The following is a 19,022-nucleotide window of genomic DNA, read 5'->3' on the forward strand; positions in this document are numbered from 1 at the left end:
CACCTACCCATGCTAGGGGGATGCCTTCTTCTTGATTTTCCGACTGAAAAATTCCGTAAAATATTTATTTTTCACTAAATTATGGTTACATCCGCGAACCTCGTTTACACGTTTCTTTTCGTTTACTTAATCATTTAGCATCGTTTAATATTCATTTATGTAAAGCATTTTAAAGTTACCATTACATTTACCATTAAATGCCTGGGTTTAAAGTTAGTTTCAAACACTAATTTAAGCGACCGGATCTTTCTTTTAAGTCAGTATTTAAAGATAAAAGTTAAGCGAAAGTAATTTAGAAAGCAGATTTAGGAAGAGGAGGAGAAGGAAGAGGAGGAGAAATAGGAAAAGTAGAAAGAAGAAAAGTACCTCAGTTTTTCCAAACGCGTGAGCCTGACGTGAGAAGGCGATGGAGGTGCTATTTAAGGTTGTACGCCTGACGTTAAATTTCTTGGTCTGCTCCTGTTTCTGAATATCCGGGCAGCGTGAGGGGGGAAAAAAGCACAGACGAAACATTGCTTTCTCCTAAGCGTCGCGATCCCGATATAAACGAACAACGGGTGTTACCTTTATGGGCATCTTCATATTCAGGAACTCTGCATACTTGGTCAACACGTCCCATGAGGCATGAAGCTTCAGGAAGAACGTCTTGCCGTCTTGAGACAACTGCCAAAAATGAAAAAAGAAAAAAAAAAACACTGTTACATCGAGGAATAATATCTCTAGTAATTCTTATAGTCGGTTATACAATAGCCTACTTGTAGCCGTAGCGTATACTCAGAGAATATTACTGTAAGTGAAGAGAAAAATCTTACGTAAATGAATAGACATTCCTTGTCGCAAACAAAAACTTCATTAGTCGAACGACGTAGGCCTGTATACTAGGAATTTTTAAAAACTTTTCTTCCCTGTGGACACTAAAAGAGCCTTCTTTTAACAAACCGATTATGGCTTCGTCAGATCTACAATGGGTCGATCGAGGAATGAAAGACTGACCATACCGAAAAATTCTTGGAGTTTTTTTTTACCTATATGGATTCGAACCAAGGTTTCCAGAGCGGCGGTTAACTGCTTGGCTATCCGGAAGTGGTGAAATAAACATAATGCAGTATATAAAAGGAAGAAATACAAAATGCAGTGTAAACATCATCTGTTTCGACAATTGTTATACAAAACATAGTTTTATGATTTAGAATTCGACATTATCAAAGTCCTCGACAACAAAAACTTTCGTGTAGTTAGAAAAAGTGATTACTGTCCTTGGCATACGGGCAAAAATCCACAAGATTCGCCCACCAGTGGCCGTATACATAAAACCATACATATGTATTGGCCGTATACATAAAACCATACATAACCCACCAGTGGCCGTATACATAACCCACGACCACTGTTCAGTGGTCGTGGGTTCGAGCTTGACCAACGTCCACATGAAACTTTCCGGGTTTACATCGCGTATCTAACACGTAAATAGAGATCAGTTTCCCATTAAAAAAAACTTCCCGAAAGGCATCTCCCCTTGGCAAATCGCTTGTATGTTGCGTTGCATACCCTATCAAACCTCTTGTACATTTTAGTGCGTAACGGTTACTTACATTTCTGCACACGTTACGTAGGCATCATCCTACCCATCTGAGAGAACCAGGGATCGCATCCGAGCGATCGAAAAAACTCCGGGAGTTTTTCTAGTAGGGTGATTGTCTCCGATACATCATGCCCAGCTGCTACACATTATGGGTATTGAAAAGAAGACCCTCTTAGTGCCCAGAAGGCAAAAAGAATTAAAAAAGTATCAAAAATAAAGACGTTATCTCGGAAATAACGTAATAAATATAACATATTTATTCAACGAAATCGAATAAACTTTGACAAAGGTAACCCGTATAAATAAAACAGAAAAATAGAAATGTTTATTTTTCTTTCCTTTAAGACAATTCTTGGTGCGATTCAATCTTATTTTTTACAGGGAGAAAAAACACAAGAAACTTTATCTTGTTTCTACATTTTACGCTGAAGGCAATCTCTAACTTCGTATATAATCGATCTTTGTTTCGAGTCAGTTTCTATAAATACTTTTTTCATCCAATTTGTTTCCTTCGAAATTTGTTCTGTAATTTAATACCGGTTTCTAATGATCCTTTTTTAAATAAAAAAGTATTAACAAGGAATTTTTCTGTAGGTACAAGTGCTTGATGAGTGTAGCCAAGTGCAGACAATTTTCTAAATTTGTTCTAAAAGAATTAATTATGCGTATCCCATCAGAAACACTGTCTTCCTTCTTAAATTTATGTTTTACAATTGTATAGAAATCAATTTTATGGCGAAAAGATTCTAATTTTTCTAGTAAAATTGTATTCTTGAAAGCTTTCTGTATTGAAAATTGTCAAGGGCTCTCTTGTTCGACTTTCCTGACACTCGAACAGGTGGTTAATGGAACCATTATGAAGTCCCATAACTTTCAATTATACTAGAATATAAAATTTAAATAATAACAAAAGCTTAAAAGAAGTAATTTTGCCGAATTGTGATTTTAAAAAATATATTTAAGTTTAAAAAACACTAAGACATCAGCTCAAAGTTAAAAGTCAGTGTGGAGCTATCTGTTACGAGATATTATTAAAAAATATTTATATTATTATTATTACGAATAGGTAAAAAAGAAGACTTAATTTTGAGGATAGAGACGAGTTTTTTAAAAATTTTGTAAATGTCAATAACGAGTAAAATTTTCGTAAAGTCCAACCCCACTCAAGTTACGACACATAACCCTCTGTATCTCCTCACCCCCTCGAGTTCCGATTTTCAAAATTTCACAGCAAAGATGTCTCTTATATACAATTTACCGTGCCAAATTTCGTTTATTAATCTTTACCCCAACTTGAGATATTAAACGGAATAGACCCAAAAACATACACATAATTATAGAAAATTTTCCTCCGTTTTTGTTTTCTTTTTTGATTTTTTTTTTTTGCATTCAGGATATTTAAATTTGGAAAGCAAATACTTCACACTGTGATTGTAAATTAAAATCAAGAGAATCTACACTCTATACGGATTCAAGAGAACTTATAGAAACTGCTAATTACGGGGGCCCACCAGTGCCAAGTGGTCTTCGTACCGTGAACACTGGGAGTTCGGTTGTGGGTTCGCGCCTCGTTCGGACGGCTGGCCACGTGGAGTTTTCCGGGTTTTATCCACGTTTGTAACACCTAAATAGGGGCCAGTTTTCCTTAAAAAGACCTCACGGAAGGCATCTCCCTAGGCAGATCGCCAAAGTGTTGCGTTGCCATAACTTAACAACAACAGCTAATTACGGTTTTACATTGTCTTATACATAACTCTTCCTACCATAACCTCATCTTTTACCACTTTCGTGTAGACGACCGGATGGCCGAGCGATCAAGGTGGCAGCCTCCCGCTCTGAGGGACCCGGGATCGTATTCGAACAGGTCGAAAAATCCCCAGGAATTTTTTTCGGAGGGTAGTCCGTTCGGATATGTCCGACCCCGTTCCTCACCACCCGACCGCCCTTGTGGCCTGGCCGAATTTATAATGGGCATGTAAAAAGAGGTCCTCTTAGTGTCCACAAGACGGAAAGAGTGAAAAAAAAAACAAGTAAAACGGGAAAACCGTATTTGGGACAAGATATCTCGGAGACTCACTACTAAGCGGAATCACTTCGACGGGTTTCTCTCTCATTCTCCAATCTTCTTTGGTATCGCTGCTTTTGGGCGCGATCGTTCAAACTTCGCCGACCACGAGGTCGTCCACGATGCATTTTCGATGAAATTAATCTATCCAATTTCGAAATTTCTCTCCGTTGCGTGTCGGCCCGGGTTGAATTTTTGTCCATGCCTAACGAAAATTTCCCGTTTTTGGAAAAAAATAATCGTGGTTATTGTATCGTCCGAATTTTTTTTTTATTTTGCACAAACAATATACAGTTTAACCCGATTATAACGTCATCGGATGTAACGACAACCCTAATATAACGTCAAATTTTTATCGGTCCCACGATTTTATTATACAGTACTAGATAATGCTAAAAAACCTACTTGAAGCACTCTCAAATTTACAAAATTAGATTACAAATTTTATTTAACATAGAAGAAACTATGTGTTCAGGCCTAAGTTTAGAGTTCACTTCTTAGAATGACTGTGGGTGGTACTCTCCCCCACCTGACTTCGGTGAGGTGAGGTCAGTGGCGTAGCGTAGTGGGGGCGGCAGGGGCGGCACTTTTAGGGGGCGGCAAAATTTCACAATAAATAATAATATTTATGTTGTAAAAATTTGAACTATTTCATTTCATATTTTTGTCGCACCTACGATTCGGACCGATTGAAATGAGCACGGAATTTTTCATTACTTATTCTGTGACGAAACTGAATTTTAGTTTTTTAAATTGAGATACCTAAATAAGGGGGCGGCGAAATTTTCCTCCGCCCCGCGCGGCTGACACTCACGCTACGCCACTGGGTGAGGTGCCTGTTTTGCCTGTTTGTAGAAGAGGGTCGCCATTTTGTATTTTATTTTGACTCGGTTCTCGGTCCCCGACTACCTACGAGTCTGGATTTTTTTATGCGTAAATGATTTGGGCACCTTATACTCTGTGCCAAATATCAACTTGTCCAACATGTACTCCTTCATACCTCTAAGCTGGTAACATAAACCGGCAGTACGATTTTATAAACAACACATAGTCCTGTCAAAAACACTTTCGAGTCTCTAAGAAAGCGCGTTGGAGACTTAAATGAGCTACTTCGTCAAACGAAATTGTTAACATCTATTGATTAATTGATTTGGTGAATGGCGCTAATGTATTTTAATATTAATTAGCCTACTTTAATATTAACTAGCCAGTGTATTATCCATTCGGTCACTGGTGGCCGAATGGAGAATACACTGGTAGTCGGTTCTAGTTTATAAAATGAGTTTTCTTCGGGCCATTTTACATGGGGATCATTGCAATGAACTGGCTGCCGATTTCAATCCTAGATATTCTAGGCGCCAAAATTGTGTTTTTCCTGCTTTGCTCCATGTAGAACCCCATAACGTAATCCCTGACGTATTCTTGAAGTTTCTGAGGGGGTTAATTAATTAAGGTAACATTCTACCGCTCTGGAGGATCCCTCAGCTCAGAATTGCGGGCTTGTCTAAATCCATTATGATATTGTTTGGAAAGGACCATCTTAGTACCCACAGGGCAGAAAGAGAGAGTGGAAAAGGCCTTGTTATTTGATCGTTATTTTGTTAGTAAATTTTAAAAATATTACTGTTAGTAGCAGGATTAGCTCAAAGCTATCCATTAAAACAAATTCTGTCGTTTTTATTTTGTTATTTGCCATAGTTACTAGGGAATTACTCTAGCAATACATCTTTAATACCAAAACTATTCTTTCTCTAACTCATAAACCTATAAAAATCTATAGTTTCAAATGCGAAATTTCCAGAAAATAATTTCGGAAACAAATAAGTGAATCGATCGTAAGTGACTCCAAGTCGCGAGATAAGTTTGAAGGACGATCTACGTCATTTCTGTCTCCCAGAAACATCTGCCGTGCCCAGAATAAAGCAATCGAACCCTTTCGCGAGTTGACACACCGAAGAAAAGAAACATTCCTTCGTAATTTGCAGCAAAAATTTCCTATGAGGCTTGAAAGGAAAAATAATTATGGCGTAACTTTCTACTCAGCATAAATAACAGGCATTTTTAATCGTAGAAATGTCCGAAATCGCGGCATTTTTATGTGGTTCTATGCCATTTCGCGTGTCGAAAGTAGCAACCGAATAACAAACTCCTTTTGCCACACGCAAACTTCCTTACCGATTTAACCACACAGACACGAAAGTTACACCTTTAATTAATCGTCACAAAACTTCAAAAAGTTTGATTTGTTACACTAAAACCAAAATTCAAAACGTTTTTCAAGGTTCCTCGAGTTTTGCTTGCCAGGGTCCGATCCGCAATGAGGTCGATTCCCACGACGAAGAAATGTTAACGTTTTCGTGTTTTTAGGATTAAATATCAGCGTAACAGTAGCTGTCCCGTGACGTAACGGTTTTCCTCCCCTTTATGACGGCGAGTGCAAAATTTGCAGGCATTCAAACATCGATCGAAGATTTTTCTCCCCTTCGATACCGAGTTTTGTTTTTATTTATTAACATAGTGACGGACGGTAGAGCTACAAGACCTGTGTACCTTTACAGTTACACGTAACATCTGTTACTTTAACAACTGATTAATATCTTCACATATGTTTAATATATGCATATGTTTTATAGCTTAATAGTAGAGTTACAATATTTACTTTTACGGTGATTATTTGTAAATATTTCTAGGAGTAATAACATTCGCAAATTCTTGATTATCGATTAACGTTACCTGTGGCCTTTATTAGTTTTAATCGTATTTTTCGTGCTAGCGACGGGAAGAACCATGCTTTGTGTTCTTTACGCATGGCATTTTTATGGAATCATTTCAATACTGCTCATTGCCTGATCTTCAACGAAACAACCAAATCAGCCATTGTGAATGAGGAATGGATACGAAACTTAATCACAAAATAGTTATAAAAAATCAGGAGAAATTGAATAATTCGTGAGATGGGATGAGAAATTAAATGCTGAAATTGTACTTTCCCCATAGATTATACATAAAAGGATGAGAAATTCGCATTAGTTAAGCTGATTTCGAACAGACAAATTGAATAAAATTAAAATGAAGATTGCCTTGTGTTGTGTGTCTGAACTATATGGTGTTCAAAAACGACCAAAAAAAAAAAAAAACAAACACACAATCGAAACATTCGATCGGCGTCAAACGTTGTTCGAAAATTTTAATAATATATTCGACATTCGTTTACGTAGCGTGAGTAATTATATAATAAAACTAAACAATTTAATTAGTTTCTAACGTCTCTCACGCGATGACGTTTGACAGAATTGACGGACTTCCTGCAGAATTTCGATATATTCGAGAACCCTAAAAGCACTGTAGTTACTCTCTCTGTTTATCTTTATGTCCGAGCCTCATCAACGAACTGGCCATGCGGAGTTTCCGGATCTTCTTTACGTGTACAACATTTAATAAGGGACAATTTCGTATAGTCCTCCAACACATAGTCCTGTCAAAAACACTTTCGAGTCTCTAAGAAAGCGCGTTGGAGACTTAAATGAGCTACTTCGTCAAACGAAATTGTTAACATCTATTGATTAATTGATTTGGTGAATGGCGCTAATGTATTTTAATATTAATTAGCCTACTTTAATATTAACTAGCCAGTGTATTATCCATTCGGTCACTGGTGGCCGAATGGAGAATACACTGGTAGTCGGTTCTAGTTTATAAAATGAGTTTTCTTCGGGCCATTTTACATGGGGATCATTGCAATGAACTGGCTGCCGATTTCAATCCTAGATATTCTAGGCGCCAAAATTGTGTTTTTCCTGCTTTGCTCCATGTAGAACCCCATAACGTAATCCCTGACGTATTCTTGAAGTTTCTGAGGGGGTTAATTAATTAAGGTAACATTCTACCGCTCTGGAGGATCCCTCAGCTCAGAATTGCGGGCTTGTCTAAATCCATTATGATATTGTTTGGAAAGGACCATCTTAGTACCCACAGGGCAGAAAGAGAGAGTGGAAAAGGCCTTGTTATTTGATCGTTATTTTGTTAGTAAATTTTAAAAATATTACTGTTAGTAGCAGGATTAGCTCAAAGCTATCCATTAAAACAAATTCTGTCGTTTTTATTTTGTTATTTGCCATAGTTACTAGGGAATTACTCTAGCAATACATCTTTAATACCAAAACTATTCTTTCTCTAACTCATAAACCTATAAAAATCTATAGTTTCAAATGCGAAATTTCCAGAAAATAATTTCGGAAACAAATAAGTGAATCGATCGTAAGTGACTCCAAGTCGCGAGATAAGTTTGAAGGACGATCTACGTCATTTCTGTCTCCCAGAAACATCTGCCGTGCCCAGAATAAAGCAATCGAACCCTTTCGCGAGTTGACACACCGAAGAAAAGAAACATTCCTTCGTAATTTGCAGCAAAAATTTCCTATGAGGCTTGAAAGGAAAAATAATTATGGCGTAACTTTCTACTCAGCATAAATAACAGGCATTTTTATGTGGTTCTATGCCATTTCGCGTGTCGAAAGTAGCAACCGAATAACAAACTCCTTTTGCCACACGCAAACTTCCTTACCGATTTAACCACACAGACACGAAAGTTACACCTTTAATTAATCGTCACAAAACTTCAAAAAGTTTGATTTGTTACACTAAAACCAAAATTCAAAACGTTTTTCAAGGTTCCTCGAGTTTTGCTTGCCAGGGTCCGATCCGCAATGAGGTCGATTCCCACGACGAAGAAATGTTAACGTTTTCGTGTTTTTAGGATTAAATATCAGCGTAACAGTAGCTGTCCCGTGACGTAACGGTTTTCCTCCCCTTTATGACGGCGAGTGCAAAATTTGCAGGCATTCAAACATCGATCGAAGATTTTTCTCCCCTTCGATACCGAGTTTTGTTTTTATTTATTAACATAGTGACTGACGGAGAGCTACAAGACCTGTGTACCTTTACAGTTACACGTAACATCTGTTACTTTAACAACTGATTAATATCTTCACATATGTTTAATATATGCATATGTTTTATAGCTTAATAGTAGAGTTACAATATTTACTTTTACGGTGATTATTTGTAAATATTTCTAGGAGTAATAACATTCGCAAATTCTTGATTATCGATTAACGTTACCTGTGGCCTTTATTAGTTTTAATCGTATTTTTCGTGCTAGCGACGGGAAGAAGCATGCTTTGTGTTCTTTACGCATGGCATTTTTATGGAATCATTTCAATACTGCTCATTGCCTGATCTTCAACGAAACAACCAAATCAGCCATTGTGAATGAGGAATGGATACGAAACTTAATCACAAAATAGTTATAAAAAATCAGGAGAAATTGAATAATTCGNAACAGAAGCTAAAGCCCACAATTAAACAGAAGCTAAAGCCCACAATTAAACAGAAGCTAAAGCCCACAAGTGAACAGAAGCTAAAGCCCAATTTCTACTAGTTGAAAGGGACGAAGGTAACACTACTAACAGCTGTAGATTGAAAGGACGGTGGTGAAATATTGCCAATAGTTTTAAAGAAAGGTAGGAAACTATTAACGGCACTTGTAAGAAATAAGAGCGCGGCATCACTAGTTATAATGGGTTTTATAATTAAATTTCACTTTTTACACTTAAATTAAGTGATTTTAATCGTATAAGTACTTTTTACTGTTTCGAGTAAAATCGATCGTCAGCCGGTCTACATCTTAAAACTCTATCTACATCCCTATCGTTTCTCGTAATATTCCTTCGTATAATTTCGAAGATAAATCAAACTCGACATCAATTCCGAAAGAAAACCGACGAATCTACTTCCGTATTTCTGGACCGATTCCAGAATTCTCTCCCCCCCTTCTTAAGCGCAACATCCCTTTTGCAATTCTCGCGCAATTATGATGATGGATGAGATGTGGAGATGATTGCCTTCCGGTTAACAATGCGTTTTCGTATATATTACGCTTTCGCTGTTTGTTTTCTTCCTGTTAAATCCGGTGTCGTGTCTGTTAGCACGCGTAACAGGAGGATAATTAATTATTCCCTTACTTATTACAGTTAACGGTTTGTAAATCTGTAATTGTATGGAAAAAAATCTCGTATTTTTAAATGTTTTTCCCAGTAATTTTTATTGGAAATTCGTTAAAAATGCGGCTATTCGGGAGAGGGGTAAGTTGGCGAGTGTATTAATTGTATTCTTCAAATTGCACTTTATATAGGAGCATCTTTAAATATTTTCAGATAAGATGAGGGAATTTTTAGATACTTTCAGGTGAGATGAGGCGCATCTTTTCATGCTTTCAGGTAAGGTAAGGGACATCTTTAGATCCTCCTATATAAGTGATGAGATCAAGTGAGTAAAATGGCCTTTATCATATTTAATAATGTAAAATAACGGGCGAGGAGGCATTACAGTTACGCATAAAATTCGGTTACGTCGCCATTCTCATGACACTTACAAAACAGATGATTTACGCAATAATTCCCGCAAGTTTATCCGTTTATTTAGAGAGTTTCTCCAGAGACTCACAAAAGACGTTCCTAAAGTGTGTGTTAGAATGAAAATATCTTACGCGTAAACGGCATTTTCCACGTATCGTCGGGGTTTGTAATAAAAGAGACGGGTTAAACGGGGAATTTTCCCTGCTCCTCTTCTCCTCCTTCCATTTTCGCCCCACGCTTAACGAATCGATAATTCGGAGGAGGCAAAACGAGATGTCGATGAAGTTCTCTTCTTTCTCCTTTCTTATTCCCGATATCCGACAGGAGGGACGGAACAGACACTTAAAACGGAACCGATCTTCTCGTAGGAAGACTAATTTGGTAGAAGACCATTCGACTTTCGAGACCCGGAAAATCGGGAGTATCTCTATCAAAGCATCGGAAGGAGCCGTCTTCTTCCTACTTTTCTCGTTCTTCTCGCTCTCTTGGCGTTTTGATAAGAGCGGAAGAACCACCGCGCGCGGAAGTGGGAAAACCAGACGGAAAAAGAGGGAGGCTCACCTTAGGATCGAGTCTGCGGCGGCAGACGAGGGCTCCTCCGCCCGCTCCCAACATGAAGATGGCGACGGATCCGCGATCGATATCTTCTCTCTCCTCCGACCGCCCCTCGACCCGGACGGTCACGTGACGCGGAGCGGATTTTCCGGCTCCCGATACGGACCGTAGACGGAATTCGGAGCGGAGAGAGAGGGGACGCGTCTGCAGGAAGAGAAAGTAAATAGTGCAACTCACCTGACTTTCGCGACGACGGGGGCGAGGGGAGCGATGAACGACGGGGTCGACGCGGGCGCTGTGGCAAGCGCGCTCGCGCACCGGAGGCAGTTCATAGCATTCCTCCCCCAGCCGGTCCAGTAGAGACGAGGTGGAGCGCATCGTCTCCTCGCTCCGCTCGCCGGCCTGGGTCTGGCACGCGCCGATCGATGCCGCTGGCAACAGGTGCCGTCGCTACCTCCCACCGGTGCCTCCCGCGCCCTCTCGCGACGCGCGCACCGTCCCCCGAGGGGGAAAGATGGAAGCTGATGGGTCGTTAAGTCCTAAAAACTTTCCCTTCTAAACTTTTGTTAACTTCGCCCTTCTTCCTGTCCCACTTCCGGAAGGAGATATGCAACAACCTGCGTTAAGTTGGATCTTTCTCGTCAAGTCATGTGTCAAGTTTGACACGTCATATCTAGATCTGATATAAAAACACTGCTTATACTTAACAACCCCGAAAATATAAAAATAGCCGGTATATTTTGGGAAATATTCAAACGTGGGTGCCCGCGGAGAAGGAGAGACACGTGATACCAGGAGGCCCAATGTGCCATCTCAACCCGACATGGGATCTATAATTTTTACGAATGACCCGCATGCTATTAATAATATACAGCACCTGTATATCTTAAGAGGTGATTTTAATGAATAGGTAAAGTTTTCGCACATACCCCTTAATTAATGATAAAACAATTGATAGATCCTAGCACGGGAGGACACCGAATTGATTTAAAGCAAGATTCTTACAGGTGAACCTGTACATTTTAGGGGTTAATCTTTTAATTTCTCAATTAAATATCTTGTTTTTAGTGTCCCACAATAACTAAAAATAGAATGCCATGATGGATCCTCATGTAACTCGTGAATCCTGACACTAGGATGCACCAAATTGATTTATGTACAGGATATTCTTCCATCGAAGCATTGTAGAAAAGCATTAAGCCACCGAAAAAATGAATTATTTTATGAAAAATATCTTTAAAATGGGCACAAAATTGTATATTTATGGCTGAATTGGTGGAAGCGCCCCTTTTGTAATTTGTAATTTTTGTTTTGCCAATTGAAAAATCGATCATCTGCTAACAAAATTTGGGTTTTAATCGCTTGGCGAGACGATGAAGGGGATTTAATTTGGGTTGATGCAAGGAAAAATCAATATTGCTTAACTTTTATCTCCAATCTCTCGCTCTGAATGGTGTCCTTATTTATAAAAGTAATTTAAGATGTATTTAAATATATGTAACTGCAACATCCTGTTTAATTAATTTGTGAGAATAGTAAAACTTTGTCTGTCAACTTGTTTTAGTTGACAACTTCCACTTGACTAACTGGTGACATTATCCAGAGGTATCGCTCGCGATCTACAGGTTGGTATTCTCGAATACACAACCGCAACCAATTTTTATAAAAGTTTTCAAGGAAAAAGTATTATTAATATTTTAAACCTTAAAAATTAATTTAATTTTTAATTTTTAAAACATTTATAGCAATTTTTAAACAGATATTTAATATGTTTTAAAGATTTTTGAGTATAAATCGATGATGTTTTTTCTTACTAATTCAACTATGAACTGGTGAATATTTTTTTGTTAATCTGTCCAAAATTACTTTCTACAAAAACAATTTTAATTTTTTTAAGGTATATGGTTTAATCTAATTTATATTACTATATAAATATCATTTTAAAAAGTACACAAAGTTTGGAGAGAAAATTGTGATCTAATTCGGCCATTAAACACTTAGATATTAATTGATCAAAAGCTTTATCCTTTATAAACAAGTCTATCAAAAAGTTCAAAGGTCAGATTTGGGGATTTTAAATGTCACGTGGGTTGCTACAATAACATTTTAGTGTTGAAAATGCCCCGTCGAGTCGAGAAAACATTTGTTCTGTCGCCTTAGTGGATATAGAGTAAATGACAACAACAATATGCTAATTTATTGCTCTTTACTAACAGAAGTAGGTTCTGTATGCAAATTTCCTGATTTAATAGTATTAAATTAATCAATATCAGGGTTTCCCTTCAAATTTTGTTTATTCAAACATGTACTGTACAGTATTGACAATTCAACGTGAATTAAATTTACGTTGCAAAGAGGAATCGGGTATAATTATTCCGAAATTTCTTCCTTCAAATTCATTCTGTGTAACCGTATGAAATATGGAAATGTGGTCTAAAGTCCATTGCAGAATGCTTATAAATAATTTGGAGATAACTTCTCGACTGTACATTTATCTACGATCGATTTTTGTGAAGTACTCTCGTGCGTTTATCGTTGAGTAGGACTAATCACGATTCCACTCAACGATAAATTTTCGGTTTTCTTAGTTATATTGGCTTTCGGAGTAATTGTAAGAAAAAAAATTTGCAAAAAAAAATAAGTGCAAATTTTATTCTTATAATTACTCGAAAAGCCAATATAACTAAGAAAAATTCACTAAATTTGGATGGTTTCTGTTAGTTTACTCAGCTTCCTGATTGCTAAAAGAATTCTTTCAGGTGATATTCACTTAAAATGTCTTTTAGATTAAGTATAAATTTTTTAAAATCTACATTTTGGGCTATTTGGGCTCGTTGGAATTTTAAAAAGTGAATTATCAGAATCCTAAAATATACTATCAACTATTTGGTACGACTACTGTATAAGTTCCTTATTCTTCTTTAAAAAAACTCTTATTGTGTATTAAGGATTATTTTAATTTGAACTCCAGAGAAAAACATAATTTATACCGCATTCTGAATTTTAAAAAGTGGAAGAAAACAGAAAGAGGAAGTTAATTCTGACGTCTTTATCCCCCCATTTTAATGAATCAAAATTTGGAAGAATCGATGCTTTCATCTCGAATTTCATAAATAACTTTATTTTTAGATATGATAAAATCTTCAAATGTAAATATTTCAATACATTAAAGAGCATCCTTTCCACGTTACAAACCGTGGAATGATGGAATAAGGCAAAGCAGTACATGAGCGATCTGTCATCTCGAGAGGGGTTTCTATGGAAAACTGGCCCGTTTAGGTCTTACAAATGCCAAGAAAACCCAGAAAACTCAACGCTAGGCCACCGATCAGATGCGAACCCGCGACCAACTCATCGGTTTATCTACTGATTGGCACATTACGAATAAAAGAATTATACTTTAACACGAATATTACTAATGCAATACAATCGGGATCGGGTTTAGGGATGCTCAAGATGCAACTGCACCAAGTTCTGAAGGTTTTTTCCCGAGTAAAGCCGAGTACAATCGGATAGTAAACATTTTTGTTTCCCTTTTTTACCCCCATTAATGATTTCTGGATCCGCTATTGAATACAATGGGCAGTGGCAACCTTGAATACATCACAAAATAATAATATTTATCGATTTCTCGATGGATATGAGCAATAATATTACAAATCAAATGTACAACACGTAACATAATGTTTTTCAATATTCAGTAGACATCCCCCCAGACCGCTTATACGAGTTACGGAGAACCGTCGTAAAACGAACCTCGTAACTCTCATCACTCGGGTGTCATAAATTTCGGTTCGTTCCTAAAATAGCAAATAAAGTAATTAACTATCATAACATAAAATTTATATCAGTTGTAAAGCGAGGATCTTGCCTACTTCAATTCAAAAGCCGTAAATTTTGAGTAACGACTTGGATTCGCGTGCCAAAAACTAAAATGGCGACGGATCAATTTCACTAACAACTCGTTTATAAACAATTTTATGTAGGTCAATTTCAATTTTTTTCTATATTCGAATTGTAGACGAACCATTTATTAAACAGACAAAGCAAATAGAACAATTACAAGACGAAATTTGAATATTTTGGCGACTTTTTACGGAACGAAATCGCTCGTAACCAGCAAGTTTCTTTGGAAATCTTCGAGTTTAACGTGTTGCAAATAGTCCCGCGATTCTTTTTTAGTTAAATTAATTAATTTAATACTGGAAAAATTTTTAAAACATGAAAAACTTTATAAAAATTCGGTAATTCCATTAGCACTTAGTTAAATCAGAAGAAAAAAAAAACGTGAATCGGAGGAGAAAGTTGAGAATGTGCCAAATATTCATTTTTCCAGATTTATAATTGATTAAAGTAATTAAATTGCTTGTTCGTGAACGTCACAGCTGATATTTCACGTAACAATAGAAACTTTGCTTTAATTAATACGTAAGATCGGTTTTTATTGGCTCGTTTATTTGACGTCTCGCGCGGTTTCCTTTGTCCTTTCGTCTCGGAGCGCGATAGACGGACTCTTCTCCCTATTACGCTAGCGATCTATCGCGTTTCCGGCCACACCCCTTCCGGTCCCCACTTACTTGACGGGAATGGAGTAGTCTTCGTCTTACGTCCACTCTGTAGACGCCCGTAGGCCACATCTCCCTTCCGACCAATGGCTGAAAGAGCGGCACTCTCTACTCTGATCGATGTTAAACCCACACTTTGGGATTACCCCGCCTTCCGTGCACCTTTCTCTTGTCTGTAACCACTCTAACTTCCTTCACGTCACACGTTACGCCGCGTCACGCACGTTGCCTAAATGACACCGACCCAAATGACGTTAACAACCGTCTTCCGCTTATGCATACAATAATCAGTTTTTTTTAATACTCTAATACGCTAATTTTGTGTGTCTTTTACATAGTTTTATACGAGAATTTATATAACACGTTCCGAAAACTATTAAACACACTATAAGTAGCATCGTCTCTCCGCCATATTGAAAAGGAAAGCAATTTTGCGTCGCGTAAATCGACGCGCTACAGGCGACGACGCCACGTTGCAACCTCAAAAAGTTTAATTACGGGAAAAATTTCAAAAAAAAACTTCGTAATTAAAATTTAAAAATGCGTCTCAGCTTTTCCACGAATCAGAAATATCGAAAATATAATAGTATTGTTACGTAAAATGCGAGGATTACAAACGGTATTGTTAAGCTACGTAACAATAGTGTTATTATTTCGTTATATACGAAGGGAAGGGAGATAAAAATTTGAAAAATTTGAATAATTTCCGTTACGTAATATGCCGTTACTTTATATTTATTGTAAGTTAGAAGGAAATTTAGAATATGGCAAATTGTCTGACGGAGATGACCAATTTCCTTATAATTCACGTTGGGATTTGACGAAGAGGAAGATCCGTTTGCAATCTTCCTACTTCTTAGTCTTTAAAGATCGTTAGAAAATGATTATTGTCCATCTATGAATACTTCATCCTTCTTTATCCAATGGCATTAACAAAACGAAAAATAAAATAAAAAATAAACAAACAAGAAAAGAAGAACGTGGAATTCAATCGTCTTTGAAAATTCTCTGAACGTCTTCGTATTATTTCAATAGACGTCCTTATTGACTTTGAAGGCCATTGAGCCTTCAAAGATAACCGAAGGAAGTTGCTAGTTACAAAAGGAAATTATTACGAAGCACGAGAAAATTGTTAACAATAAAGCAAACTGTTACGAAGCACGAGGAAGTTGCTAGCAACGAATCATATTGTTAAGAAGCGCGAAGAAGTTGCTAATAATGATGCAGATTGTTATAAAGCGGGAGGAAGTTGCAAACAAGGAAACATATTGTTAATAAGCGCGATGGTGACGAATAATTTGGACTATAGAAGGTTCGTCGTTCTTGTATTAAAATACGATATAAAAAAAAACAAATTATTCTAATATGGGGGTCGAGATTTCTGACAGTTAATATAAGTTACGTGTAACTTAAAATAGGAGCAAAGTTAAACAAGTGATTATAGTTAACATCGCTTAAGAACATGGCTCCAAAATAATGATTTTTGTGTAAAGCTTCCCATAAAGTATGGCAAACGTAACATTCGTTAACCTTGGACCGTCCGGTTGTCTACTCTTCTACCATTTTCAGTTCCGACTCATTGGCCATTGTATCCGAGTTCCGCGCTATCGGTTATTTTCTAGATCTGTATAAAGTGTGTAGTGTTTGTAAATGTCACGCGCCATTTGATGCGATGAAGCGAAACGTTATCGATTGACATTTTCGAGTGTTACACGTAAGAGCCTGTCTCGAGACTCGACAAAATTATAATGCAATTGATAAATAATTAAATTCGGAATATCGATGTTCAAACTACACGCAAACTGCTATAATTCTTCAGTCACTGGCAGAAATTTATAACAAAATTTTATTTGTAAATTCTAGTTTATAGGCCTTCATTTGTATCGATTTGTTCTGTTATTTTTATAAGTTTGCAGGGTTTAGTGTTTATTTACCCTAGTCCCTGTATGGTTCACTGGACAAAACAAATAAACAGGAGAAATTAATGCATATGGCACGAGTCGGGTGTAAACCATAATAGTAATTTCTCTATTATAGATTACTGTATTGGCTACGAAGGACACGAGAATAGCTCGAAAACACAAAAAACCAGGTCAATGTAGAGGGAAAAAAACATACTGGAGAGTATATCGGGGGTCGAAACTTGTCTCTACAAAGAGTAAAGACAGTTACCATAGAGACAATACGCGAAATGAGCGTGTTACTATCGATGACACAGGTTACGTCCTAAGGTAGTCTTATTGTGGCCAAATCGGGGCAACAGGGGAGCTCTTTTAATTGTAATTTTGTCACTATGGCGGTTAAGTGTATGCTTCACTTCGAACTAAAAGCATAAGCGGGTATTCACGAATACAATAAAAAATTGGATTGAAAAAGTCACTAAATGTTTGTTTCGTGACATTTTTTCGATAACTGTAGTTTCTCTCCAAGTAGCATTTTCACGGATATCGATTTTTATATTAGCGTAACTTCTAATTATTTTGCTGGACGTTCTCTATCATTTCTATTTTCCTGTGTACATAAAGTGTATATAATAAAAATGTATAGGAGTCACTAATACTACGTCATTACATGAAATTTGACGCGGTAACTTCGGTAAAAATAGCCAAACCATCCAAAAATGTTAGGTATTATATACTGCATCTGTATAATTTATCAATTTCCTACAAATTTTTGTATATAATTGCTATTTCCGTTAAGGACTTTATGCAGAATTTGTATTAAATAGATTAGTATATACCGAAATTATGGCTGTATAAGAGGTCTTTTATACTTTAAAATGTAATTAAGTAACACATGGCGCTAAATTATTATACTTAATACTGTACTTAATAGGTGAAGTCGATGCTGAGTTTATTAAACTTTCGGCAAATCGAAAATAGAAAAAGTATATCGTGTGGAACTAGTGTTGACATCTTTCGGTTTCCCAAAGTAAAGACAATGATAATAATGCGCACGTGGGGAGTTATAACGGGGGGATCTTATGGTAACATCCCCTCAGTTTAACATGCTTCAAGCAAGTTTTAAGAAATGTGCAACACTTTCCAGCTTCTCTTTGATATGGCTGAAACATTAGGGAGGATTTAGGGGGATGCGCAGGCCGCAGTTGTACCTCTTTCTGGGGATGCCCCGAGTAAGCATGATAGCTGAGACAGTAAAAAAAACTTCGTAAATCATATTATTTCCTTTCTGCAACACCTCAAAAAAGTTCTGGATCTGCTATTGGTAATATACACTAGGTAACACTAGAAACACTAGCAGTCGATATTAGCCGCAACATGTTTTCCCTTTTCCTTTCCATTTTGCTGTTAGGAAGGACATTTTATCACTAAATAAAGAGGATGGAAGGGCATCGCAACTGAAGTAAGGACAGTCCTTACCAAATAAGGGCGAGTGGCAATGAGTTCTTGATGCTGTTTACTATACGCAATTAGATTTACTGAGCTCCTGTATTGATCAGACAATGACTTATTTTCCTATTCCTCGTGAGAAATTTTGACGGTTTGAATAGGATTCGAACCCGAACCTCTTATTACATTAGATAAATAGCCTACTTTAAAACTATGTCGTCTAGTTGACACTCAACGCAAGTGCATGCCATTTACAGCTTATCTGCCTTTAAAAAACATCTTTAAAATCGATTGAAGACGTTATACAGAGGTTAAAATAAGTTCAAAAGTTAAGAGGAATTTAAAGTCAGGATTAAAGAGATTACGTGAAAGTTGAAGTAAGAATTGAAAATGTTATGCGGAGGTCGGAGTTGAAGATGTTGTTCAAAGGTTACGTTTAGAGTTAAAACGTTATACAGAGTTTAACATAAAAGTTTAAGCGATTAAAGT

At 37.0% G+C, this 19,022-nt stretch overlaps 1 protein-coding gene across 1 annotated transcript in view; it reads right to left on the reverse strand.

Annotated features, from left to right (window-relative positions):
- LOC111640891 overlaps positions 1-10,996 on the reverse strand; it is a 29,205-nt gene extending 18,209 nt beyond the window's left edge. Inside the window, exons 1-4 of the mRNA XM_023386975.1 lie at positions 10,856-10,996; positions 565-663; positions 367-465; positions 8-43 (exon numbers count right to left, since the gene is read on the reverse strand). Of these exons, the coding sequence (XP_023242743.1) occupies positions 8-43; positions 367-465; positions 565-663; positions 10,856-10,996 (375 nt within the window). The remainder of the gene's footprint in view (positions 1-7; positions 44-366; positions 466-564; positions 664-10,855) is intronic.
- Between the last annotated feature and the right edge of the window lie 8,026 nt (positions 10,997-19,022).

The sequence above is a fragment of the Centruroides sculpturatus genome, unplaced genomic scaffold, assembly GCF_000671375.1.
Source record: "Centruroides sculpturatus isolate CEXI.00-Female unplaced genomic scaffold, Cexi_2.0 scaffold1445, whole genome shotgun sequence".
Classification (NCBI taxonomy): Eukaryota; Metazoa; Arthropoda; class Arachnida; order Scorpiones; family Buthidae; genus Centruroides; species Centruroides sculpturatus.